The sequence below is a fragment of the Notolepis coatsorum genome (genome assembly GCF_963971535.1).
Source record: "Notolepis coatsorum genome assembly, chromosome: 6".
In the NCBI taxonomy this organism is placed as follows: Eukaryota; Metazoa; Chordata; class Actinopteri; order Aulopiformes; family Paralepididae; genus Notolepis; species Notolepis coatsorum.
The window spans coordinates 84,379,117-84,405,442 of NC_140170.1; the positions used below are offsets into that span (position 1 = coordinate 84,379,117).

General features: G+C 41.7%; 1 protein-coding gene across 1 annotated transcript in view; it reads left to right on the forward strand.

Annotated features, from left to right (window-relative positions):
• Positions 1 to 3,909: 3,909 nt before the first annotated feature.
• The window catches only part of slc38a3b (solute carrier family 38 member 3b), a 50,325-nt gene continuing 27,908 nt past the window's right edge, over positions 3,910 to 26,326 (forward strand). Inside the window, exons 1-6 of the mRNA XM_084316257.1 lie at positions 3,910 to 4,033; positions 20,677 to 20,859; positions 21,295 to 21,315; positions 21,616 to 21,697; positions 22,048 to 22,163; positions 26,240 to 26,313. Of these exons, the coding sequence (XP_084172383.1) occupies positions 20,759 to 20,859; positions 21,295 to 21,315; positions 21,616 to 21,697; positions 22,048 to 22,163; positions 26,240 to 26,313 (394 nt within the window). The 5' untranslated portion in view covers positions 3,910 to 4,033; positions 20,677 to 20,758. The remainder of the gene's footprint in view (positions 4,034 to 20,676; positions 20,860 to 21,294; positions 21,316 to 21,615; positions 21,698 to 22,047; positions 22,164 to 26,239; positions 26,314 to 26,326) is intronic.

Sequence of the window (26,326 nt, forward strand, 5' to 3'; positions counted from 1 at the left end):
GCTAATAATTAAACTGGAAGTTTGATTAAACAGCCTGTAGCTCATTCATCTTTGCGGTCAGACTACTGCTTGACCTTACTCCTAGAACCCACCTCACCCCTGCCCACTTTGACAACCTAGGATGGCGATGTCCCGCGATGATGTCGGGGAGTTCGCGACCCTCTCTGCGCTGCCCCCTATCTCCCTGTCTCCGGCTGTCCCTGAGCAACGACCGGAGTGTTGAATGTCCCGTGACTAAGACGGGGAGGACGTGACCCTCTTTGCGCCGCCCCTGTGCCTCAAATAGATCCGCTATCAACTCTATCTTTAATCTTTCAAAATGTTCAGTTGCTATCGCTATTAGCTCTATCTTTAATCTTTCAAAATGTATAGTTGCTATTGCATGCACTCATCTGTGTTTCACTACACACATGAGTGCATGCTTACCAACTGTCCGTCTGCAACACTACTATCACCGACATCTAAGAAGGGAGATCCCCCCTTGAATGGCCCTTCTAAGGTTTCTCTCCTCCACACTGCCTGTGGAGCTTTTTTCCCTATTGTTAGGTTTTAGTGAGTTTTTCCTTACCTTCGCGTGGGGTATGTCTGGGAGTGCTTGCATTCTTTCATTTATTTGCATTCATCTAAAAATGTTTGGACCTTATGGTGTTCTTGTTCTGTTCTTGACTTATTGTTATGTTTTCTTCTTGACTTGTTTAAAGAAGACCTGTACGGCCCATGGGGACATTAACGTGTGTTGTCGGGCCCTATAAATAAATTTGATTTGATTTGATTACTTAGAGTAGACGGCAGAGTACAGCAACTTGCAATGGGCCTGGTCTACAAGATACACTACACGACTAAGGTACCCATGTACATGTCAAATTACTTCCCAAAGCTCAGTGAATACCACGACCACAACACCAGAGGGAGCTCCACAAATCATGTGAAACCCAGATTCGGCTCAAACAAGGGACAAAACATGTTTCGCAATTATGCCACATCAATGTGGAACGCCCTACCCACGGCTGTAAAGGAATGTGAATCACTACCCACTTTCAAAACCACTCTCAAAGAACACCTACGGGAGACTGCAATTCTAAACTGGCCCCTGTAAATGTCCTAACCCAACCCCCTCCAATGTTCATTAAATGTCCTAACCCAATAATACACGAGACCCTCTTCTTGGGACCAAGTAAGGTTTTGTGGATAACCCAATGTACAGTTACCCCCCCCCCCCCCAACCACCTCCAATGTACAGTCCCCCCCCCCCCACCTACCCAACCTCCTCCAATGTACAGTTTCTTCGTCAAATGTATATACTCTCTTTTTTAGACTATTTTTGTATCACAAACAGTACTGTATTTGTAAATCTGGTATGTCATAAATGTATAGATGTAGCAGTAGATACTGTCTATCTGTATGTCATGTATGTCATAATGTTATGATGAATTGAAAATGGGGGACCCTGATGTAAACAAGAAGAAAGTCTTTCTCTGGTCTGCATCCCCTTAACAATTGTGTGTATTGAGCTGTACTGTATTGTACCCATTCTGCAATTAGTTAATAAAATGTTCAATCAATCAATCTCGTTTACCGTGTATACGGATTGTGGCGCCATTCCCTCTTCATTGTCACCGTGGCAACAATCAATTTTCCACACTTATGGAGAAGAGCCCCCCAAGTTGTCATAAAGTCTGAGCAAATATTGTGCACCAATAACTCCGTCCCCAGGCTATCATATGCTACACAAACACTAAAGTTAGGCAAAAGAATGGCCTGGGAGGTAAACTGTAGTAGCCTACTCTGGCCTTGGGTTTCCCTCCCAGACTGAAAACGAGAGATGCTTCTGCGCCATGTGTGTTAAACAATCATCACCTGATGGCGTCAACGGGAATTAGTTGTCCCCCTCACCTTCCAAGTAGCAATAATCTGAATCCAGTAGCCGCATGCAAATCCTAATTTGAGATCAAATTCTCCAAACAAAGCTGTTGTATTGGTTTATTTTCTTTTACTGTATAAATCTGAGGGAAAATAAGCTTTTCATTACTTTCTTATATATCACATTCAAACTCCCATTTCAACACAGACTTAGATGGTTCTTCAGCGCAAGAGTTCAATTGTGTGAAATGTCTCCAATGATGAAGTTGTGTCATTGCCTGTTGATTGGTGCCTTGTTTCGTGGGGCAAAGTAAATAACAAGGGTATTTCCACATCTCCGCATTTAAAATACTTACTATACCATCTACTATTCTGCCCCATCTACGTGGAACTTATTGCAAAAGGAACTGAGGCTCCCGAACCTAAATCCCATTGCGGATTTTGCGCAATAACAATGAGAGGGCATCCATGGGAACCTGTTCTTGTTCTTGCTTTTAATTTAATTTATTTAGCCTCTCTCATATTTTTACTTGAGTTACTTGTCTTGTGTTTGTCTGGAACTTGTTTTATGTATTTGTTGTGTTTGTTTGGTGGATCAGGTCACTATTGGAACTTAGACTGTGTCTCAATGAGATGTTACCTGTATAAATAAAGGTTTGAAATGAAATGTATCTACTATGCTATCCTCTACTACTACTACTACTACTACTACTACTACTACTACTACTACTACTACTACTACTACTACTACTACTACTACTACTACTACTACTACTACTACTGCTGCTGCTACTACTACTACTACTACTACTACTACTACTACTACTACTACTACTACTACTACTACTACTACTACTACTACTACTACTACTATGCTAATAATGTTTATACCATGCACTCAGAGTGTAGCACTCAAGCTCATGCTGTTTGACGAACAATACCACTGACCCTTGTCTCCGGAGGTGTTCCCCTCCTGCTGACTTGTTGTTCCCGAATTCAGCTAAGATGCTTTTATCCAAAGCGACTCACTAATTTGTTAGTCGCTTTGGATAAAAGCGTCTTAGCTGAATTCATGGGCCTAGCTATGTTACCAGATTTGTGACGTCAAGAACCTGATACCACGTGAAGGTACAATAACCCATGTAATACCCCATGCCAAGGCCCTAACATGTCATGTACTGATGTAGGCCTATTGTGCTTTCATGGGAAAAGGCACGTCTGCTCTAAAAGTATAGTTTAACTCGCATCCATTATGTGTGAACCATCTGATGACATGATGTAGCTAAACCGACTTCATTACACAGGCATATCTATCCAGCCTATACATGATGTTGCGCAATCCATGCTGTTCTTTATACAAGCTAGTTAGCCACACACCAATGCAAAGTGTCTGCACAAGTTAGCTCACCGAAATGTACTCCACAAAAAAAAATCTGAAGTTTCCGTTTAACCTTGTGAATTTAACAGTTTCATTCCTTTCATAGTATATCGACTATAGTCTATTGATACATTTGGCTGTGATCTCTGCTCCGATGAAACATTGGCACTCTAATGGGCAAATACCGGTACATGCATGGCAAAGCCAATGTACAGTTTCTACGTCAAATGTATCTCTTTTCTAGACTCTTTTTGTATCACAAACAGTACTGTATTTGCAAATCTGGAATGTCATAAATGTATAGGTGTAGCAGTACTGTCTATCTGTATGTCGTGTATGTCATATATGTTATGATTAATTGAAAATGGGGGACCCTGATGTAAACACTCAATCAATAATTTGATAAGGGCACTGAGAGACTGAAACATTTGCAAGAAGTTGACACTTGTTGGATAGTCTACCTGCTGCTCACCGTTATCTCTGCCCTCTCACTATTTGCTTAACAAAGTGGAGAACCTCTAACGAATGAAAGAGTGGGCTTTGAGAAGGAGGCGGTTCTAAAGCGACCCCCACACTTCAGCCGCAGCTCCTTTACAAATGCCGACCATTTCTCAATCCAGAATGTGTCTGCGCCTCCGACAGTGAACAGTCAAATAAATAGGCAATGCAAGAATTTTGATTATCACCCACTACACTACAGGAAATGAGAAACTGAAGGAGATCGTGATAGTAGAAGTTTGACGCTATTTCCACTGATTAGTGGGATTAATCTGAAGCCTTCCTGCAACACAAGTGGTAAGATTGCATTGATATAATTATGTTACCGTATATTGTTCTAATGGAGGAAAGACGGACATGATTTGGCCTAATAGCACATTTCATGTTGAGATTGTGTCATGATGTGTCGTATGTTTTATGGTTACTAACCTGAGGCTTTTGGATATGTCTTGAAACCGGAGAGATCCACACTAGTAGGACGGAGACGGAGAGAGTGGGAAACAATCTTAATATGAATGAATATCCTTATATATATATTTTTTTAAAGGAAACTAATTCGACCAGTGTTTTTATTTCCCTTGGGGATAATTAGTGGAAGAATAGAGTTCCCCTTTCGTGAGCGCGACTAGGCGCAGATGTCACCATGTGCCTCCTCGCAGCCTCTCTTCATTGTTGTGTGCGACGCGACTCATCTGTTCTTCTAATTCACGCTTCTATTAGTCTTCATTTCTCATTGACAGGCCTATCGATACAACTTTTTATTTTTTATATATAAAGGTGTGGACTCAGTAGGGGCAGCCGAGAAGCCCCTCTGGTATACGGAATTACATAGTCAATTAACTTGAGCCATTCGTTCGCGTGTAAACAGGTTTATTTTGTCTGGTGATTCATTGAAACAAAAATAGTCAAATAATTGGGGTAGAATGTTACAGGCTTGCTATAGCCTCTATACCCACCTTTACCTACCCACACCTTCATGTGGCTTTTATGTTATAAACCAAACATAACAACAAGGGAACTAAAATTGTTTCCCCAACCAATCTAAACAACGATCCATTTCAAACAGCACGTCCCGCCTCGCAGGCTACAGGTCTGCAACCTGGTGGCAGACCAGACCATCATTATATGATAATGCGAGCGCGCGTAATTTTCACTCCCCAGCATATTTCTAAACAAAAGCACGTTTTTGTTCTGAACAGCCCCACGTGTGCCACATTGCTCCCAATGTACTGTCACCTCTCCGGAGCCCACCATGTAGCCTAATACTGACCGATATGGTGTTGAATAGAATAGAATAATAAGTACTTTATTAATCCCGAGAGAAATTCAGCATCCACAGATCGCTTACTACAGTCATTTAGGTAGTAAACAATAAGAATACAGTACACTACACACAGTCAAAGAGATACATTCTAAAATATGTATACATTATAATGTACAGGAAGATATACAATGATTTATACCGACGCACAAAAAAAAATGCAGTGCAAAAAATCGCATTGATAAATATATTTCAAGTATTTCAATAATTTATTTATATTTCAATTTTGCCTCTGATATCGTTTTACGGATATAAATTGACTGCATTTTATACACAGTCATTAAGTAATTAAGGCTACAAACCATTTATTAGTCAGAATTTAGGACTGTGTGGTCAGCGAAAGAATAACTGGAATGCTAAAATATCATAAATCACCTCTGCCTCTGGTAACTCAGCAGCTGGGATGCATGCAGTGCGTGTGAGCGAGCCTTTGGGTGCTTGGGTTCAGAAATAAATAGACCTAAATAAGTTTGGTATTGTTTAACATAATTTCATTTGCATTATAATAGCACGCTTTTATGTAATTTCCCTTTGAACCGAATATCATGCACGGCTGCCCCTAGGGGGGGGGGGGGGGGGGTCACGCCTTAAAGGGGTAGTTCACCAATCATAGATATTTGAACCACTCTATTTCCGAATAATGTAATAGAGCGATAGCTTACCACAAATTAATATAACAAAACAAAGTGTTAAAAGTAAACTCATGGGATTAATAGCTAAACGAAGGTCCATGAGAAATAAGTTATATCTTTTACCCTTTTTGAAATAATTTCCCACCCAATGTTTGGGTTTTTATCATTTGTATCTCAACTTGTAAGTGTCTTTAATTTGAGCATGAATGGTATTGATACTTAATTTAATTACATAATTGATATATCTGAGGTCAGCAATAAATGACAAGGACAAGGATCTAAATATATTCTCTACAATGTGGACCTTAAGGTTACCTGCATGTGTGACAGCTGTGTGGCTGGTTGTGTTTCTACAGAATAATATTGTAATCAGTGGTTCCTTGATTGATTGCATGAGCATTTTGTGACTTATAGAGAACCAAACCTTTAGATATGTTGCATGATCCCTGCAAAATGTTATCTTGTATACAAAACAGTTCATACCCTATAACCAAACACTTCAGATTTCAGGTAGGGGTTGATATGTTGATGCTGATGTTCATATGCTGATTATATAAAGTCCCAAGCGGGCTATTGATTCATTGAGTAAACTAAAATAATTTGATTACAAAAATCCTCTTATTATAGAAATGTTTTGTTATGCAATAATATAGTAATTTTCTGGTAAAAATGACTAGACCATCGTGGGTTTACATTTTTGTGTCCCTGTTTGAGTCCCTGTGATCATAAATCACAAAAACTAAAATTAAAAGGATGTGTATCAGTCATAATCAAACCGTAAACAAAGAGGCCTATTAAGATGTTAGATCCTAATAATAATGTGAAAAACTATGTGATTTAATGTTCTATGCCTTACCATGACTTTGTCTATTTTGCTGCAATCTATTTTATGCTTATTTTATGTCTGCACTTCATGCAATGCTCTTGATCTGCCAATTTTGTGCTCATGTGCCTGTTTTTTGTTACTGCTGTGAAGCACTTCTGCAATTCTTGCATGAAAGGTGCTATACAAATAAAGTGTATTATTATTATTATTATTATTATTATTATTATTATTATTATTATTATTATTATTATTATTATTATTATTATTATTATTATTATTATTATTATTATTATAATGTATTGCCTCAAGGCGCCTGTTGGCATTACGTCTAAAATGATCTGCTGGCATATTTGTATACGTTTTCACAAGAGCTGAGCGGACAACGTTTATTTTTAGATTAAAAGCAGAAAGAAAAAGCAACCTGGTGCTAAGCCATGTCAGTGGTTCTAAGTTACGGAGGCTAGTATAGCCTACCTCATTTATCGCAATAAGGTCTTTAAAAGCTGTTTTGCACGTTTTCTTAATCCCATTTACTTGATTAATGATCAGAATGATCAACATGCTACTCGTATACCCAAATGGCCATCAGTGACAGCCCTGGTCCCAGGCAGATTTGCTCTTGAAATGTTTGTGACAGTTCTAGGGGAACATTATAGCATTGAGAGGGATTCTGTGTATTCAAGTTTGTAACTTTGGCCCCTGTCTCAACAACACCAACACTGCACTGTGGGCTCATGAGGCAGGAGAATGCTGATAATTATGCAAGGCTGGCCTGTGGTCATTGACTCTCCCGGCTACTGTAGGCCATTGATCAAACTAGCTGAGTGATCAGGTGGGGGGAGAGAGAGAGAGGGGGGGTATATCTTGCCAGTATGGGAACTAGCCAGCTGTGCTCTTCTGTCAGACCGAGTATCTGTGTTTGAGCCAGGCCCAGTTTTAAGTGTCAAGGGCTCCGGGGTTTATTATTATCATGGTCACTGGGGCTCCTAACCTATGATGTTGAACTTGACCTTATCATGTGCTGTTGTCTATTTATGTTGAAGTCACAGGTTGGTTGCTTGTCATTGTTTATATTTTGTGTGTGTGTATATGTTATGGGTGGGGTGGGGGGAATCAATACAGCATAGTATTGCGATATTTTGCATGGCGATATTGCCAAGTATCGGTTTTAAAAAGTGGTTGTTTTTCTTTGCTTGACAATCCCATTTTGCCGCAATAAAATACAATTTATTGAAGTGAGATGGACAGACTGAAAACTTAGATAAAACAGATGTTGACAGTTTTCCTCTGCTGACTGAGTGCTATTATAGTTGCCTGCTTGGGCTTGTTCTTTGACAAAACAAAGACTGGAATACCTAATCACATGCATTAGGCACGTAGTTGTATAGGGATGTTTAGTAGCAGAGTGTATTAGTAGGCAGAGAGTAGCAAAGTAGTACCTGAAGCCTAGTCAGCCTAATATCCCTGTTGGCCAGAACAGGTTCCACTGGTTAATCATTATTGGCTTCCTATGCGAGGAGGGACCTTAGTTTCTGATCCATACATGTTACATTTGCTCCCCAGTTATTTTTCTATGTGTCCAGTAGAGTAGAGTATAGGCATACAGGTAGGTATGGTTTACTGCGCAGGGAACAAACTTAACTTTTTGACTTACCAGCCATTTGGCTGGTAGATTTTTTAAAGTACCAGCCGGGCAGATTTTTTACCAGCCAAAAATTATAAATAGCTTTTTAGTATATCGCCATGTGTTATTATTACATATAATACTCTCATATGCTATTTTCAATTAATATCATAAACAACATAAGGAATATTAGCATAATTTTGAGTGGACTGAAGGAATGAGTCAGCGTTAATAGTTTTAAATGCAAATAATTTATTGAAACATAGAAGTGGGGTCGGGACACACACACACAGTGTTTCAACTCACCACCCCTGCATCATATTGTAGTCTGTCTTCAAACTTCCACTCCTCTCAAAACTTTTTTATATTTGAATATCAACATTATCTGTCCATCCTCAGTAATCCTCAGTTTACTATAATATACTCCTGTCCTGACTAGTGACTCCGTCGTCTTTCCAAACGCACGCACACACACACACACACACAGGGAAGGGGAGAGTGCCCCCCCCCCCCATTTCCCTTTCCTCAGTGCTGTTCACTATGGCTCTGTCTCGTCTGATCATCAGGATTAGCTTGTTAGCTTACGTTAACGTTGTAGTGATTGGTACATACATAAACGTTAATTTCGGGCAATGTGGGCATAAAGGAATGGCGACGGTGCAAAGCATGTAGCTGCATTGGACTCGTTGTGAAAAGAAAAAAAACATCACAGACTTATTTCGCGTCTGTAGGCGCACTGCTGTGTTAACGCTGCTGTGTTTAACGCTGCTGCTCTGTTTTCAAGAAACAACACGGAGTGGGCGGATATCATTTGACTCGCGGAGTTGCTAAGGGTTTTTCAAAATAAGAGTATCATATGAACCTGAACGTTGCTAGCTGCCGGAGCCCAGATATTATGACTGGAGCTGCGCTTGGGGCGGCAATGAGACCCGCACAGGATTTTCAAAATAAGAGTATCGATATGAACTACACGCCAGCTGGCGGGCAGACTATTATTTTTAGACGCCAGACGGTAAATTTACACGCATTTGGCGAATGGCGTCTAGTTATTTTGTTCCCTGTTTACTGCCAACCATGACACACAGGGACAGCAACAACATAATCCTGTTTAAAAACAACAATGGCGCACAGCCGGCAACACTGCTCTGTGGATTTATCGTCAATCAATTTCACAATTGTCATAATTTAAATCACCACAGAAAATGCAAAAGCTACAAAGTAAATTGATTACATATATTACATTGTATTTCTTTACACATAATGGACAAAATAGAAATGTTTTTTAAAATAAATAGCGAAGTTATCCTTTAAGTGATGTAACCGATTATATAAATACTGTTTGTAGTATAGTGAGTTTTAATGTTAGTAAGATTGTAATGTAAAGTAACACGCCCCTATTGCTTAGGAAGAATGGTATATAGTTAAAGGACTCGTGAGTTTAACATTTCAATTTGGCAAGTCTAATGTATGTCTAATACAAGTCTAATATAGCCCATCTCGTGAAGAGGAGCCAATATGATTATTGTGAGCCCAAAATGGTTAGAATCTGCCAAAAACTGGAATGCAATTCTATGAAATAGTAATAAAATCTACTAAAGATGCACTTCTTCAACCATTATCTGAAATGAAAAATAATCTAACCCTAACTAACCTTACTGTCATGCACTTGTCCTAATATAAACCTACACTGTAGCACTCAACACTTTGATGAACATTGGGTTGTTACTCAGCTGATAGAGTTGTGCGCCCTTCCTGATTGATGACTTGTCGTACAGGACTTGTAAGTCACTTTGGATAAAAGTGTCAGCTAAATGACTAAATGTAAATGTAAATGTAATAAATAACACAAACATGAATGGAATGTGGTCGTTAATTAAATGACTCCAAACTATTTTCATTGTTTGAAAAAAAAAGATCTTGAAAAGATCCCCCACTCCCCACAAAATAGCTGATGTAAATCTTTTGTTCAGCTTGAGGTCTCTTGGCATGACCTTTGTCTTTCATCTATTTGAACGACATGTCAGTGGATTGGGTTGTGGTTCACATTTATCCAAATGTTGCGGTGCTCGTAAACAGCTAAAACACTCCTAATTTAACCCTGAGCGAATGCCAAAGGTTAGTGGTGGTGGTGACGCGTGATTTTAAATGAATGTGTTGCGCTTGTTCAAAAGGGATTTTGTCTTGTGTTTTATTGTTTCTTGAAATCATTCGGATGCAATTCATTGGATTCTGTACAAGAGTCTGGATTGATGTACCCCTCTGATTTGTTGTCAGAGTAGAACATAGAATATGTATATTTTTTAAACATGTAACAAATAATAAGAAAACAAACACACACAAAAAGAATAACCGATAAAATGAACGGTAAACATATAAAGCAAATTCTCCATAAACAAAGTAAATAAATATTACATGTCCATAAAGCAGCAGGAAGGAAGTATACACTTAGATGGTCCCACCCTCTTACTTTCTCATAAGTTAAATAGTGAACTTCATGTTTATCATATATACACATAAATAGTTACCTTCAAGTTAGTCATATACAACTTAAATATTGACCTTAATTTTGTATAAAAAAACGAACAAGTGTATAGGCTGTGTGTATGTTCCCAGTCATATGTAACGTACACCACGTTTCAGTATCAAGTCACTGACCCACTATAGTTCAAATGCCACCCATTTTAAGAATTCACATATGTTATTCCTATGCCCCAGGACAGTTGAGTCAGTATCTTTGAGCACGTACCACTGTTAGAAATCAGGCAGAGAGACCTCCCAATTGGTGATATAATCGGAATGCAAAATCTGGGGGTGCTCCATAGACAACAAATTAGGTTCTGACTTTGTGAGGCCAAATGATGTTTATATTCCAGCATTGCTAGATGGTCTGAACTAGAATTAAAACCTAATGTTATGGCATCATAAAAACATAGCCCCATTCATTCTCAGTAGAGAAACATCCCAATAATATCACCAATTGGCCATATTTTTACATCCCAGTGACATCACCCAGGAGAGAGTGGTGCATATTTGCAAATACTGTCTGAACTTTCCTGGGGCACAGGAAGAACATAATGTGAATTTTTTTTATCCACTTTTGGATGATGCATTGGTGACGAGCGCAATGTCCGCTGTGCCACCCAGCCGCCATAGTGTGAATTCTTAAAATTGGTGACATTCCCCTTTAAGGAGTATATCATAGATCCTAGTTTTACAGGTACAATAATTAACGTTGCCAATTCATTGGGCTCACTGGGTTATTCTGACAAAGATACATTTGAATGTTTTGGGCCAAGCTACTCTGCAACACTATCATAATAGTACTTTGACTTGCTAAAGACGGGGGGACAGCTGTTCGCCACATTATCAACTCTATTTTCCGACATGTTCAAGGCTGTCCTGTTCAAATCTCTTTACACTGAAATGCGTCTTCACACAAGCGGTTATTGAGGTAGCTACTAGTGTCGAAAGCCAAACTCTTTACACCTCATTCTCACTATAATGCACATCCACTCTGAATATATATATATATATATATATATATATATATATATATATATATATATATATATATATATATATATATATATATATATATATATATATATATATATAATGATGACATTTGACGAAGGATCAGTGGTTTAAATATGTTCTGCAGTTCATAAGACAAAGTAATTTAATGTTTTTCCTATTGTCAACATAGCTTACATTCAAAACCCACTATGTATTTATTTTACTCTAAATATTCTTTCTACTCTCTCCTTAGGAGCTCTGAACCAGGTAACCATATGTTCACAAACTATCCATCTATCGTTGTCCATTAAACAGTGTAGTCCCCAAGCATGCGCATGGTGCATTGCACTCAAGTCTTCTGCATTCATCGCAACAATGAATTTGGCTGAGCAAAGCAATAGGGCAAAGTAAAATATATTGTTGATTTCCTGTTGGTTGTCAGTTTGGCCATGGGTAGGTAGGGAATTTATTTTATTTTATTTTTTTATTTTATTCTTTCCCACGGCGACTATGGATAGGGAATTTCTTTATTTAATTAAAATTTTAACAACAACATGGATGCATGTACTCTGCCAGCATGTTTAATATCCATAATACTAAATGTTTGACTAAGATTTCTATGAAACTTTATTCTAAAAAAAAAAACAGACTTTTTTATTTATTTTTTTATATAATTTTTTTTTTAAACTCATAAAATATATTGGGTCGCACCTAAATCGGCAGGGTCGGTCGGCAACCGGAAACCAACTATTAATTTTGTTAGGCCTAGTACAGCTCTATGACTTGTTTTAACCCCTTTTATTGACAACAGTGGAGTTCTATGTCTTCTGCCCTTCCTTTATGAGTCTGAATATCACCCGTGATGTCATCGGAAGACAATCCTTATTAGGGAGATGGTCTGGTTCAGGTAGAGACGGTCTGGTTCAGGGGGAGACAGTCTGGTTCAGGTAGAGATGGTCTGGTTCAGGTAGAGACAGTCTGGTTCAGGTAGAGACAGTCTGGTTCAGGTAGAGACAGTCTGGTTCAGGTAGAGACAGTCTGGTTCAGGTAGAGACAGTCTGGTTCAGGTGGAGACAGTCTGGTTCAGGTAGAGACAGTCTGGTTCAGGGGGAGACAGTCTGGTTCAGGTAGAGACAGTCTGGTTCAGGTGGAGACAGTCTGGTTCAGGGGGAGACGGTCTGGTTCAGGTAGAGATGGTCTGGTTCAGGTAGAGACAGTCTGGTTCAGGTAGAGACAGTCTGGTTCAGGGGGAGACGGTCTGGTTCAGGTAGAGATGGTCTGGTTCAGGGGTAGACAGTCTGGTTCAGGTAGAGACAGTCTGGTTCAGGTAGAGACAGTCTGGTTCAGGTGGAGACAGTCTGGTTCAGGAAGAGACAGTCTGGTTCAGGGGGAGACAGTCTGGTTCAGGTAGAGACGGTCTGGTTCAGGAAGAGACAGTCTGGTTCAGGGGGAGACAGTCTGGTTCAGGTAGAGATTGTCTGGTTCAGGAAGAGACAGTCTGGTTCAGGAAGAGACAGTCTGGTTCAGGTAGAGACAGTCTGGTTCAGGTAGAGACAGTCTGGTTCAGGGGGAGATGGTCTGGTTCAGGTAGAGATGGTCTGGTTCAGGGGGAGACAGTCTGGTTCAGGTAGAGATGGTCTGGTTCAGGGGGAGACAGTCTGGTTCAGGTGGAGATGGTCTGGTTCAGGAAGAGACAGTCTGGTTCAGGTAGAGATGGTCTGGTTCAGGTAGAGATGGTCTGGTTCAGGTAGAGACGGTCTGGTTCAGGTAGAGACGGTCTGGTTCAGGGGGAGACAGTCTGGTTCAGGTAGAGACAGTCTGGTTCAGGGGGAGACGGTCTGGTTCAGGTAGAGACGGTCTGGTTCAGGTAGAGATGGTCTGGTTCAGGTAGAGATGGTCTGGTTCAGGGGGAGACAGTCTGGTTCAGGTAGAGATGGTCTGGTTCAGGGGGAGACAGTCTGGTTCAGGGGGAGACGGTCTGGTTCAGGGGGAGACGGTCTGGTTCAGGTAGAGACGGTCTGGTTCAGGTAGAGATGGTCTGGTTCAGGGGGAGACAGTCTGGCTCAGGTGGAGACAGTCTGGTTCAGGGGGAGACGGTCTGGTTCAGGTAGAGATGGTCTGGTTCAGGGGGAGACGGTCTGGTTGTTCTGTAGGACAGTGATCATGTGACCCTCTGTCACTAGAAGGGCATCGACATGTGCCAACCCCCACCAATCCTGTATCCACCCCCCACCCATACCATGCCTTCCCAGTTTTATTTGCAACTGACAGGCGAGGAATTACAAAACAAATACTGTATGCTGACATGTCTTTCTGAAGATATGTTTCAAGTTCAAATTTCTTTATTAGTTGTGTGTTTCTTTATAAATATGTGTAACGGTTGTGACAACGTCACCTCAAACTTCAATGCCCCGAGTGGGAGTTGAACCCCGGTCTCCCACACCGCGGGCAGAAACACAGACCGCTATACCAAGAGGTGAATTCAATTCTTTGTATTGTACCGTGTCTATGCGTCTTTTGAGGATGTGAGAGTGAGTTTAACCCATAGCACCGCTACTCACCCCAGCCCTTCGTGACTGTGCTTCACGATACCATCCTGGCACCGCTACTCACCCCAGCCCTTCGTGACTGTGCTTCACGATACCATCCTGGCACCGCTACTCACCCCAGCCCTTCTTGACTGCGCTTCACAATACCATCCGTTACATATGTATGCAGGTTTACTTTCTCTTGCATTCACATGGAAACACAGGGACATATCTGTCAATTATCTCAACTCATCCTTTCACATAATCAATGTAAAGAAAGTCAGAAAGGGATGCATACCTGTGTTACATACCCATTGATGCACTGTGGAGTATGGTGACCCTCATTGCCCTCACTAGAAGGGATATATATACTGGGATATATCCATATCAATGGAGGGAACTGTCACCGTGTCTGCCAAAAAAAGTCTGCCAAGGGAATAACTCCAGTGTTGCTCTTTGCTGGCATCCAAATCAAGAACCTTAGCTCTGCTGTTGCTAGGAGACAGTTTTGATCTTGGACCATCAAAGACCATGGGAATTACATAGTAGTAGCCTATGGGAGTTTTGTTTTTGGGTGAGTTTTCACTTGAAGCGGGATACCTGGTACACTGGAAAAACAGACCCCCCCCCCCCCCCCCCCCCTTCAGGAACTGGATTTCCATACAGCTACCTGAACTTAGTCCTGGCCGTGACCCTGAAACCTCCTGTTTACTGTTTGTAGCAGTATGAGTCAATATGACTGATTATCTCTGTTTAGTGTTTACACTAGTTTAAAACCTGTGATCACAAGTGGTCTCATATCTCATACAAATGTGCAGGTGACTTGTGTATGTGCCAAATCAGCCTTGCGAAGATCTTACTGAATCTGTGGCTGTTTGATGGATGTTACCTCTTGCTGTCTGTCATAGAAACCACACATGTTTTGGCCTAATTGTACTTCCGTTCCAGCTTTATAAATATGCACGTCATTCCACGTGCCCCCACTTTCCCCTGACCCCATGTTGGCAGCGCCATATGGTTAGTCAGAGTGTCCAAAGTAAATAATTTGAGTAATACAAAGTAGGGCTGGGCGATATGGCCTAAATATGATATCACGATATTTTCTGACCTTTCAGCGATACACGATACACATCACGATGTTTTTCTGTAAATAGAGTAGATATTTGGACATTATCCATCAGAATCCGAAAACATTTTATTCGCCAAATACAGAAGATGTAACGTTACAGGAATGTGTCTCAGTAGCAGTGGTGCAGAAACAGTCAACAGCTAGATTGCAGACACGCCAACACTTTCTCCCCACGTTGCGGTTACTTTCACATTTGACTGGGTAGACAACAGAAATGAGAGTCACTCACTGATATTGCCAGTCTCAACAAACCAAGGCATATAAAGCCATATGGTGGCACTAAAGTGAAAGGTCGAGGCCGGGGTCAATGGGATCAATGGCAGAGATAATCAACACAGCTCACAGTGTGACGGACACGTGTAGGTAGCACAGTGACGACGGCACACTATATCGACAGATTACACCTTACATCACTGATAAGTCTTGTGCATGTCCACAAATATTGATGGGACTATCTTAATAGAATAACACGTTCATTTGACAGTTATTGAGAGTAAATTAGTTTGAATATGGCCACCAGTGATGTCATCAGGGACATTGGATCCTTGTGTTAATTACAGCTTCATGAAATTATGTAGACAATACCATGTCTTATAGGGACTGCTGCCATTTCATTTCATTGAGCTGTAATTAACACAACTCAACTATATTAATAATGTGTGTAAAACTGTTCATAGTTTTTGGATGTCTGTGAGATTATGTGCAAAATAAATCAGCATTATAAAATTTTGTGGCATTTCGCTTTGAATTATGAATTAATCTGTTAATTTAGTTAGCCTATTCTGAGACTTAAAGAGGTCTCTTGTTGTTTGCTGATACCTCACTGCCAGTCATTCTGTTGATCATTGATTTGGTATCATTCATAAGTGTTTATGAAAACAAGGTTTGTATTTGACTGGAATACATGCAAACCTCTAGGGTCCATGATGTGCTCAACTCCAAGACTTTACAAAGAGGCCTTTGGGCTCTCAGGGCCAGGGGACTCAGGAGCATACACTCACACAAGATACATTTCTCTCTTTTGAACCCTTATCGGGTGCAAGTTTGTTGGAATGTTGTCCCAGAATTCTCTGTTTGAATTCGAGAGCTCCATAGCTTTTGAGTTGAAGAGGTCTATAACGATAAAACAACATTGAATTTCACTTGTTCCAAACAGATGTCTGTATTTTTTCACTTGTCCACTTTCTGGGTGGTGACAAGCGATTATTATTTAACGTTACATACACACACACAAACACAAACTAACGTTAAAAAATAAAAAAATATATAATATTTAAAATCATGCGGGCAGAAAAGTGGCCATTTTTGTTTTTGTTTTTGAGGACTGCATACCTTTTTTGCAAACCAAAATACTATACTTTATACTTATAGCACATGCATAAGCCTGGTCTCTTTTGAAAGATAACATTCTGAAGTTTATGATACAATAAAGAAAGATCACCTTTAGTGCTAATGAAATAGAGTAACATAGGTCTGAACATGAGTTGTAGAAAAACTTGTTACTCAAGTTTTTCTGTAGTAGTTAGTAGTCCAGAAGTAGTATTTCCCCTGAAATTCGTATGGCTTAAAAATACCCATAGCCTGAAGTCTTATGTAGTACATGTCCAAATTTCATAAAGATCAGTTCAGAAATGAGTCATTAGGAGTTACTGTGTACAAAAGAAAAGCTCAGTTTTCTGATAGACTTCAATTCATTCAATTCATTCTGTGTTTTTTCTCTTCCTGTTTTCGCTCGTAACTCTTCACCTAGATCCCTGATTCGTACATCCCCAGGTGGGGTATCATTGGAAAGCCACACTCATTGGCTACAACCCTGTCCAATCATCTTCGAGGTCGCCAAATGATTGACGGAACTAGAGGCCCAAGAGTTGGGAGTAGTATTTGCACAATATCGTGTACTTTGCGCAAGCCTCAAATATCAGCATGTACCTCGAGAATTTTGTCACCTGAAAGGGCTATAGACAGGCAACAAATGGGGCTTTAATTCAATATATATATTGTATAAAAAAATATGCACACCCAAGCCACTAGAGGTCACCAAATTGCCGGTGGGCAAATCGTCCTCAAAAGGGCCCACATCGCGGCCACTGGGATGAGTCTAATTATTCTCAAGAGGACCAGGAAATGTAAACAGACGTGGGGCTGTTTGTAGAGCTAAATCTATACTTTATAGTATTGCTGTCCATTCTCATTGTGAATTGAGACCATAAACCGTCCCTTCAAAATGGCTTAAAGAAAAAAAAATCATCAATACGTTCTCATTTTATAGCGCCGTGAATATAAGCGTTATACCGGATTTGGTCTAGTATATTTCCTGGAAGCCGAGTTAAAGGGCTAATAGCTAATAACGTTAAATCCAATGGCATTTCGGTTATAGATACGCTCCAGTTAAAACTCAAATTGCATATGATCGGCACGATCCTCACGCATGTATGCATGAAAGGGGGGGGGGGGGCGGGGGACGTCGTTTCTGATTATTGATTACTAGGGATGCTCGATATTGGCTTTTTTACCGATACCGATATTCCGATATTGTCCAACTCTTAATTTCCGATACCGATATCAACCGATATCAACCGATACCGATATATGCAGGGTTTCCCCGTCCAAAAAACTGAATAATTTCAGGTAACTAATAATTTCACTGGATATATATATAACAAATATTGTTATTGTTTTTTTTTGTTTTTAAACCGATACCGATATTTTCCGATATCACATTTTACTGCCGATATTGGCCGATAATATCGGTCGGCCGATAATATCGGACATCCCTATTGATTACCAATAACTGCGTTAGCCTCATAGGCCGAACGTCTGGTTGAGTATGATAACAATTCCCGATCGGGCTGTACTTTACGTGAAAAAGATCTTACCGTGGTCCGGTGGGATCCCCCCGTGCATTTCCCCGTTATCGATCGCCATCTGGTAGATCGATATGTCAATTGGCTGATGATAAATCCCCTTATTGCATGGTGAAATCTGCTATGCAAAACGAAATCCAAGGTACAGGCTACACATATAGAATCCAGCTACTGGAAACTCCAAAAAAAAGTCTAAAAAAAGATTGCTCCCTTCAGCCACAGTGTACACTGCATTATCGCGATAGCGCCCCTAAGAGGATCTGGTCGGTATTGCACCTTCTCGAATTCAAATAGTAGGGTAAATCTGCAGTGCCGCTCGGCGACCTTGAATAGGTTATTAAAATGGAATAAAAGCAATAACAACTTGCCACGGACTTATCCGTGCTTCTGTCCACAACGGGTGGAATCGAAACACGGAGATATCCGTTGTTCGTCCCCAATGTGTTAACAGGTGCCCAAAATTGGCCATTTTAGTTTTCGTTTTTGAGGACTGCATACTTGTTTTGCAAACCAAAATACTATACTTTATACTTATAGCACACCATGAGCCTGGTCTGTTTTGAAAGATGACATTCTGAAGTTTCACTTTTAGTGCTAATGAAATAGAGTAACATAGGTCTGAACTTGAGTTGTAGAAAAACGTGTTGCTCATTTCTGTAGTAGTTAGTAGTCCAGAAGTAGTATTTCCCCAAAAATTGGTATGGCTGAAAAGACACCCTGGGTCCATAGCCTGAAGTCTTGTGTAGTAGTACATGTCCAAATTTCATAAAAATCCGTTCAGAAATGAGTGATTAGAAGCGGTTTTGGTAAAAGGTAAGAGAGCAGTTCAGAAAACAATTTTCTCATAGACTTCTTCAATGCATTTGATGGAGAATTCTCTCCTGTTTTGGCTTGTGACTTTTCACCTAGATCCCTGATTTGCTCATTCCCATGTGGGGTACCATTGGAAAGCCCTACTCATTGTTACAACCCTGTCCAATCATTTCCGAGATCGTCAAATGATTGACGGAGGTAGAGGCTCGAGAGTCGGGAGTGTACAATACGTGTACTTCGGCACACGCCTCACATATCGGCATGTAACTCGAGAACCGCTGAACGGATTTTGTCACCTGAAACGGGGGCTTTAATTCGATATATATATTGTATTAAAAAAGATGCGTCCTCAAGAGGGCCCACATGTGGCCGTTGCAGAAAAAAGTATTTAAATCTTTAATTATTTTACACATGCAAAATAATAATACAAAAATCTATATTTATCGATAATTTTGTCCCGATCTTCCAAATGGCATATTGTCTCAGCCTTACACAGCATCAGACAGTCGAGAGAAAAAGAATGTGGCTCAGCATTTAATCTTCTGTGTTTCCAAAGGTTCTGGGGGTTATAATTATTTATACTGTAGTGGAAGGAAGATCCATGTCATCATGACCCTCTTCAGTTGCCAGGGATAGTAGCGGGCAGATGATCATAATAGCAGAGGGGACAGTTGTTGGAACACAATGGAGCTGCTGTATACGTATACTGGTCTTCCACCCGGAAACAGCTCACAACAACACACACTGTTGTCTTGGGCCCTCTGCCAGGCACAGTATAGATCTCCTTTGGTGAGGTCACATTGAGAAATGGTAAAAAGGGATCCATTTGTGATCGGAGACAGGCCAGTTTGAAGTAGTAAAAAAAAGAAAAAGAAAAGCTTTTCATCTTTACTTTCGTCACCTCTCAACCGTGGCTCCTCCAAACCCCGCCCCCCATTAAAGGAAAGGCCTACTGGGATGTACTGTATAATTACAGTATTAGAGTGATAACTGTTTATCTTAGTAATTATAGCGTTCCTTGTCAGAAGTGACTCAGCTTCTTCTTTTGTCCCGTGGGGCTTGTGTTTGATACACAAAGACAGCATAACTTGTGTTCTGGGAGGTTTATGACATTTACCGGGGCACAAGCAACAAACAGCCGTGATGTAGTGCTAAAAAAGACCTCTAATAGTCCTCGAACCTTTGACCTTTGTGCTCCGGACTTGTTTGCCCTACTCGGTATGGACGTCTGTCCCGGTAAACACTGACGCATTTGCGCGCCCTCCCGCGTTTGATCTCGGCTTGCGACCACTTGGCCGCTGTTCCAATCCGCGTATGGAGCCGACGTGGGTCGGCGAGCAGAGTGTGTGAGCGAGCGAAACAGGTCAGGTCTCGGCCGGGGAAGTTCCTTTGTAAACACCACGGCTGAGTCCTCGCCGCACATAGCACGTGATACGGACGGCGACATTTCACACATTGCAAAATTATGATCTCCTCTCCTGTCATATAAGCGCCCGGAGTTTCCATTCATGCGCAGGTGCATACCTGTATGCCATGTAAGAGAACATGCATACCAGTGCCGCGTTTCCACATGGGCCGCGTCGAGCCCTCTGTGTGTATGGAAGCGTTACGACCTAAGTGTAAACAAACCCCTGTGGAGCTGTAGGTACGCTGCCTACTGACTGACGTGACCTCCTTCCGCCCCCAGATATCCTGTCATTGCCGGGGAGGAGCACATCCATTGGACGCACATAAGAGAAAACACAAAGGATTCTGGGGCAACGTGAAGCATGGAGACTTCGCAATCAGAGCTCAACATCATATCCAATGGGAAAGGCCACGACGCTGACGATGACATGTGTGTGACCATGAAGACCATGCCCGAGGACGAGTGAGTGCTCCCACCATGGGAAACTGTGTTCATGCATGGTACCTGAGATGAATGGACAGTTGCGCTTAACACAGCATGTTATAGGGATGTTGTTGTACTCAGGTCTTGTGTAATTCTGTGTTAGTTGTCCACAGAGACCATGGTCCTGGGGTCCATAGTCACAAAGTCACAGTGGGAGTACTGATCTAGAGTAAGCTTCGGTCTGTTGGTTTGAACTAATTGAATTGAATTAATTTGTTTGCGCCTGCCATGAAGAAAAAAGTTGTGTTTGTTCTTTGTGATATATGTTTGCACTTTATTATTATTAATAATAATAATAATGACGACGGGGATAACGGATATGGAGAGTGACATGCAGTATGCTTTGGATAATGTTTGTGTTTTCTAACTGCATGTTTACCTTGTTTTCGTGCTGCTCTCCGATGGATCATAAAGAAATGGCACTCAAAAAGTCAGGTATGTGTTATAGAGATCTGCGTAAAGGAATCAATCAACCACTTACAGGATCCCATTTCTTGCTCTATCCCATCCAAAAGTTCAGACATCTAATTATTTTTCTTAACCCATAACTCGATCTGATCATCCAAAAGTTGACATGTAATTTGAATTTCTTAACCCAATACTCGTTGACCATCCAAAAAAAGATTTGGGCATGTCATTTGAACTTCCTGCTGCAATCTATTTGGCATGGCCATTTTTCTTTCAGCGTTGGCTTCAGAGAGCATTATGTAATAATAAATCCTTACGTCTCCCTAGGTTTGACGGTGCGGATGGAATGTTGGAGAGCGCAGAATTTCTGCCGAATGGCGACGGAAAGAAGCCCTTGCGCTTCACAGACGTAAGTGTGACAACAGGACTATCATCTCCACATCATACGTGACTTTAAACTGGACTCGAAGAAGTCTTTATTCGTAGCACACATTGTTACATGTCTTGCAGCGAACACACACACCAAGATGGGTGACACAGGAACACACACACACACATTTTCTTTGGGGTCGCCGATGAAATTTCCTCTATGCTGTTTTGTTATAGCTTTATTCTTATGATCCTGGCTTGTTTAGATTCTTATTCTCACTATACTTCTCCTGTGCTTCATTCTCTTTGATGTTGCTGCTTTGTCACCTGAATTTCCCTACAGGGATTAATAAAGGTTTATCTTATCTTGTTTTCTTAATTTCTTTCCAGTTTGAGGGCAAGACTTCTTTCGGCATGTCGGTGTTCAACCTGGGCAACGCCATCATGGGCAGTGGGATCCTGGGACTGGCCTATGCCATGGCAAACACTGGCATACTCCTCTTCTTGTAAGTCAAAGCACACGATCATCAACGTCTTCATCAAAGTCTTCATCCACTCTCTCATCCACCTAATATTTAAGATTGAACTGATGAGAACTTAATTCACCCGAAGATTGTCTGGTTCACACTCAAATGTGACCTACGTACCTAGTATGTACTATATCCACAATAGAACACATTTAAGACTGCTGATAGTTGCAGTGCTGTGCTGTTAGCTACCAGTAATGGACCCCAGGAAGTGACACAATTACCTTTTCATGTCCCTGGATCTATTGTATGGCTCTGTACCAATGCAAGCACAATAACAAAGAAATTGTTTCCAAAATCCAATTCTTCTCAATCTGAGGAAAAGTGATGACATTTTGTCTCTGACCCATCCTGTGTGTTAAAAAACAGTGATATGATCAGTTGTTTTAGATAGTCCCACTTTATTGGGATTATATAATAATAATAATATATATAAATAATATATAAACATATCCAAATGTAGCCCTCCTGAAGTCAAGACATTCCAAGATTCCGATTCAAGAAGTGGAATGGTCTTGGAATGCCGCTTCATGGAATAGATTCTGTGGAGCTATGCTCTGAACACCACATGTTCTCCTGGGATATATGCTGTAGCTTCAGGGTGGAATTTACAAGAGTAGACAAAAAGGGCCATTGAAACGAGAAACAACCTTTGTCCAAAGCCCCACGACGTCCAAGGCACCCGCCCTGGGAAGGCTTGTTCTGGTGATGAAGCACTGGGGTGGTGGGGTGAGGTGCTCAGGGTGCTGCCTTGGGTGTCCGACGTGACACACCCGACACCCCCCCCCCCCCGTTTCCTCCTCCCATCTCAGCTCCTGACCCCGCCCTCCTGAACACACACAGGGCCCAGAAAGGCCACAGCGCAGATTAGACACACCTCCACCCTCCCTCTGCTCCATACAAGCGGGGTGGGGTGGGGTGACGCTGATCCTGTCCCATCCTGAACCTGGTGGTCTCTGTGACAGCGTCTGGGTTTGTTTAGCCGCAGGACCTGATACAGGGACAGCCTCACACTGAATGCTGGGAACATACCAGGAATTCCAACGTGCATTTCCTCTAAAGATAGAGGGGAAAAACTGTACAAACTCTACATTAAGCGGCCTATTGTTTATCGAGCGACGTCACGTTCGAGGTAAGCGGCGCGTGGGATGTGGAATAATAATGACGGATGAAAAGGATTGTAATAATTACGGCGAGGCGGTAAACGAATGCAAAGGAGAAACAAAGGTTTCCTATTAGGATTTCACTTGCGCCATTAATGAGGAGACAACTCACGATGGCATACACACAATTGTTAATTTTTTTGTCTGCAACAAAAAAAATTATCTGTGTTGGTGATTCCCTTAATGAGTGAAGAACCTGTGCACACCGGTAGGTCTTCTCGTGGCTTCAGACGCAAATAGATGTACTTGGACAGGAATAGCTCTAATGAGAACCCCTGCTGCCTCGCTGCCCACTGACGTGACCTCCTTCTGCCCCCAGATATGTGACCAGGGAGTCCAGATCCATAATAGGTACTTCCTCATTGAGACAGAGGTTCAACACACACAGCCCCACGGTTTCCTAAACCTACTCGCTGTAACAAACGTTTGAAGTTGGGGGTTGAACTCTCAAGTCTCACTGTGACTCGTTAAACAAACGTTTGAAGTTGGGGGTTGAACTCTCGAGTCTCTCTGTGACTCGTTAAACAAACGTTTGAAGTTGGGGGTTAAACTCTCGAGTCTCTCTGTGACTCGTTAAACAAACGTTTGAAGTTGGGGGTTGAACTCTCAAGTCTCTCTGTGACTCGTTAAACAAACGTTTGAAGTTGGGGGTTGAACTCTCAAGTCTCTCTGTGACTCGTTAAACAAACGTTTGAAGTTGGGGGTTGAACTCTCAAGTCTCACTGTGACTCGTTAAACAAACGTTTGAAGTTGGGGGTTAAACTCTCGAGTCTCTCTGTGACCCGTTAACCAAAAGTTTGAAATTGTGGGTTGAACTCTCGAATCTCTCTGTGACTCGTTAAACAAACGTTTGAAATTGTGGGTTGAACTCTCGAATCTCTCTGTGACTCGTTAAACAAACGTTTGAAATTGGGCGTTGAACTCCTGAGCCTCTCGATGACTCGCGACAAATGTTTGAAGTCGGGGGTTAAACCCTCCAGTCTCTCTGGAACTCGTGACAAACGTTTGAAGTCGGGGGTTAAACCCTCCAGTCTCTCTGGAACTCGTGACAAACGTTTGAAGTCGGGGGTTAAACCCTCCAGTCTCTCGTAGCCGGTGTCACGCTGCTATGAGAGCAAATTCAAGTTCAAGTTTATTATCCATGTATAGAATAGATACATTGGAATTTAGAGTGTGCTCAAAGATTAAAAAGGAAGGGTCAAATACAAAAACAATACTATAATAAGAAACAAAGATGTGAAGAAAATGTTAACACACAAAGGAATCCAGGGGAATTCCCAGGGCTTGACCTCTGACCCCGCTCAGATGCAGAGATCCTCACCCCGGCCGTTTAGTCACAAGGCCCTACAGTCTGTCCGGAGGAGCTGGCTGGACGCGGAGGTCTGGGAAAGGTTGCCGGGGTTGGGATCACCACGCTGACCGCTCTAGGAATGCTGACCAGAGAAGCCCGTGTGCTGCCTCGTACCCAGGACCTCTGCAGGAGGAGCGCAGCACCACGCCTCTGAGGGGGAGAGGGGTTGTGGGAAACGGCCTCTTCGCCCACGAGTAGGACAACTGACCTTCTGGAGGAGATTTATATATATTAAAAAGAGGAGTTGTTCTCTGAGGATAGCGAATCCTTGTTTTATTCTGAAGAAAGACATTCTGTTGCCATAGTGTTGCAATCGTTTCTGGGATGATGAGAACGCTTGGAAGACCCATCGCGGTTGTAGCTCTCGACTTTGAGTTGGTGTCACGTTAATCTAAGTGAACCCCTGGAGGGTTCATGAAGAAGTAATCCCCCTGTTAATTACATATTTAGGAAAAACTTTCTTTGTTCGTTAATGTGATTCTTTAGGATTAGTTATATCACTCCTTAGATTCCCTCCTCCACCCCCCTCCCCTCTTTCTCTCTCTCTCTCTCTCTCTCTCTCTCTCTCTCTCTCTCTCTCTCTCTCTCTCTCTCTCTCTCTCTCCCTCTCTCTCTTTCTCTCTCTCTCTGCATGGTGTTTTAACCACAGAGAATAGAGATGAGGTCAGGTCAGGTTCACATGCATTCCCAGAATGGGTTTAGATAAGCTAGATTCAAATAAGTCAGCAGCTGTACTGTGTCACGATGAACTCTGATGAGATTTGCAGAGATATTTGTATGGCACATCGCTCTTCCTCTACTTGACTCTGTGCACGGTTGACTTCCCGTCTAGTTTGTTGCCGCTTTTGCTAATAATCAAAATATGGGCAAGATGACCAGTTATGTAAGGGATAATGTATAGCTACGAGGTCATTGTCGCAAAATAATTGACCGACACGGAGTTTAAAATACCGAGCCGCCTTGGCGAGGTGTTTTAAACGTCAGTGAAGGTCAATTATTTTGCGACAATGATCGAGTATAGCTATACATTATCCCGCTTATTACATGGCTAACTTACTAACAATATACCTAATTCATTTTACATCGACTCGCAACACTGGTTCTGGCTCCGCTCGTCGCTCCGCCCCCTGTCATCGCCGGCAGCTTCCCCGGCAGCAGAACACCGGCAGTGTCTAATTGCACTGAAACAGTGTGTGTCAGTGGGCTTGATTGCGAACAGCTGCACACAGCGGTCATTATTGTCCCACAGCGGTCATTATTGTCTGATAACTGACCTCTGACGCGCGCTATTGACCAATCACAAGCAAGCATTTCGGCGAATGTGAAAACGCCATGTAATAATAGATATTAATAATATAGTTATTAGATAACCGTTAGATAACACTCTTTTAATCTGGAAGTCCTAAATATATATTGGGACCATCGTGATATCTTTTCCCAGCGACAATGCTCAGCCAAAATGTAATATGTTCCTTGGCAGCACTGCAAGTGGAATTGTGACGTCCGTCTATCATATGTTCCTGTTCTGTATCCCTCCACAGATTTCTCCTGACTGCAGTGGCAGCCCTGTCTTCCTACTCCATCGGTCTGCTGCTGAAAGCCTCCGGCATCGTGGGTAAGATGATCTG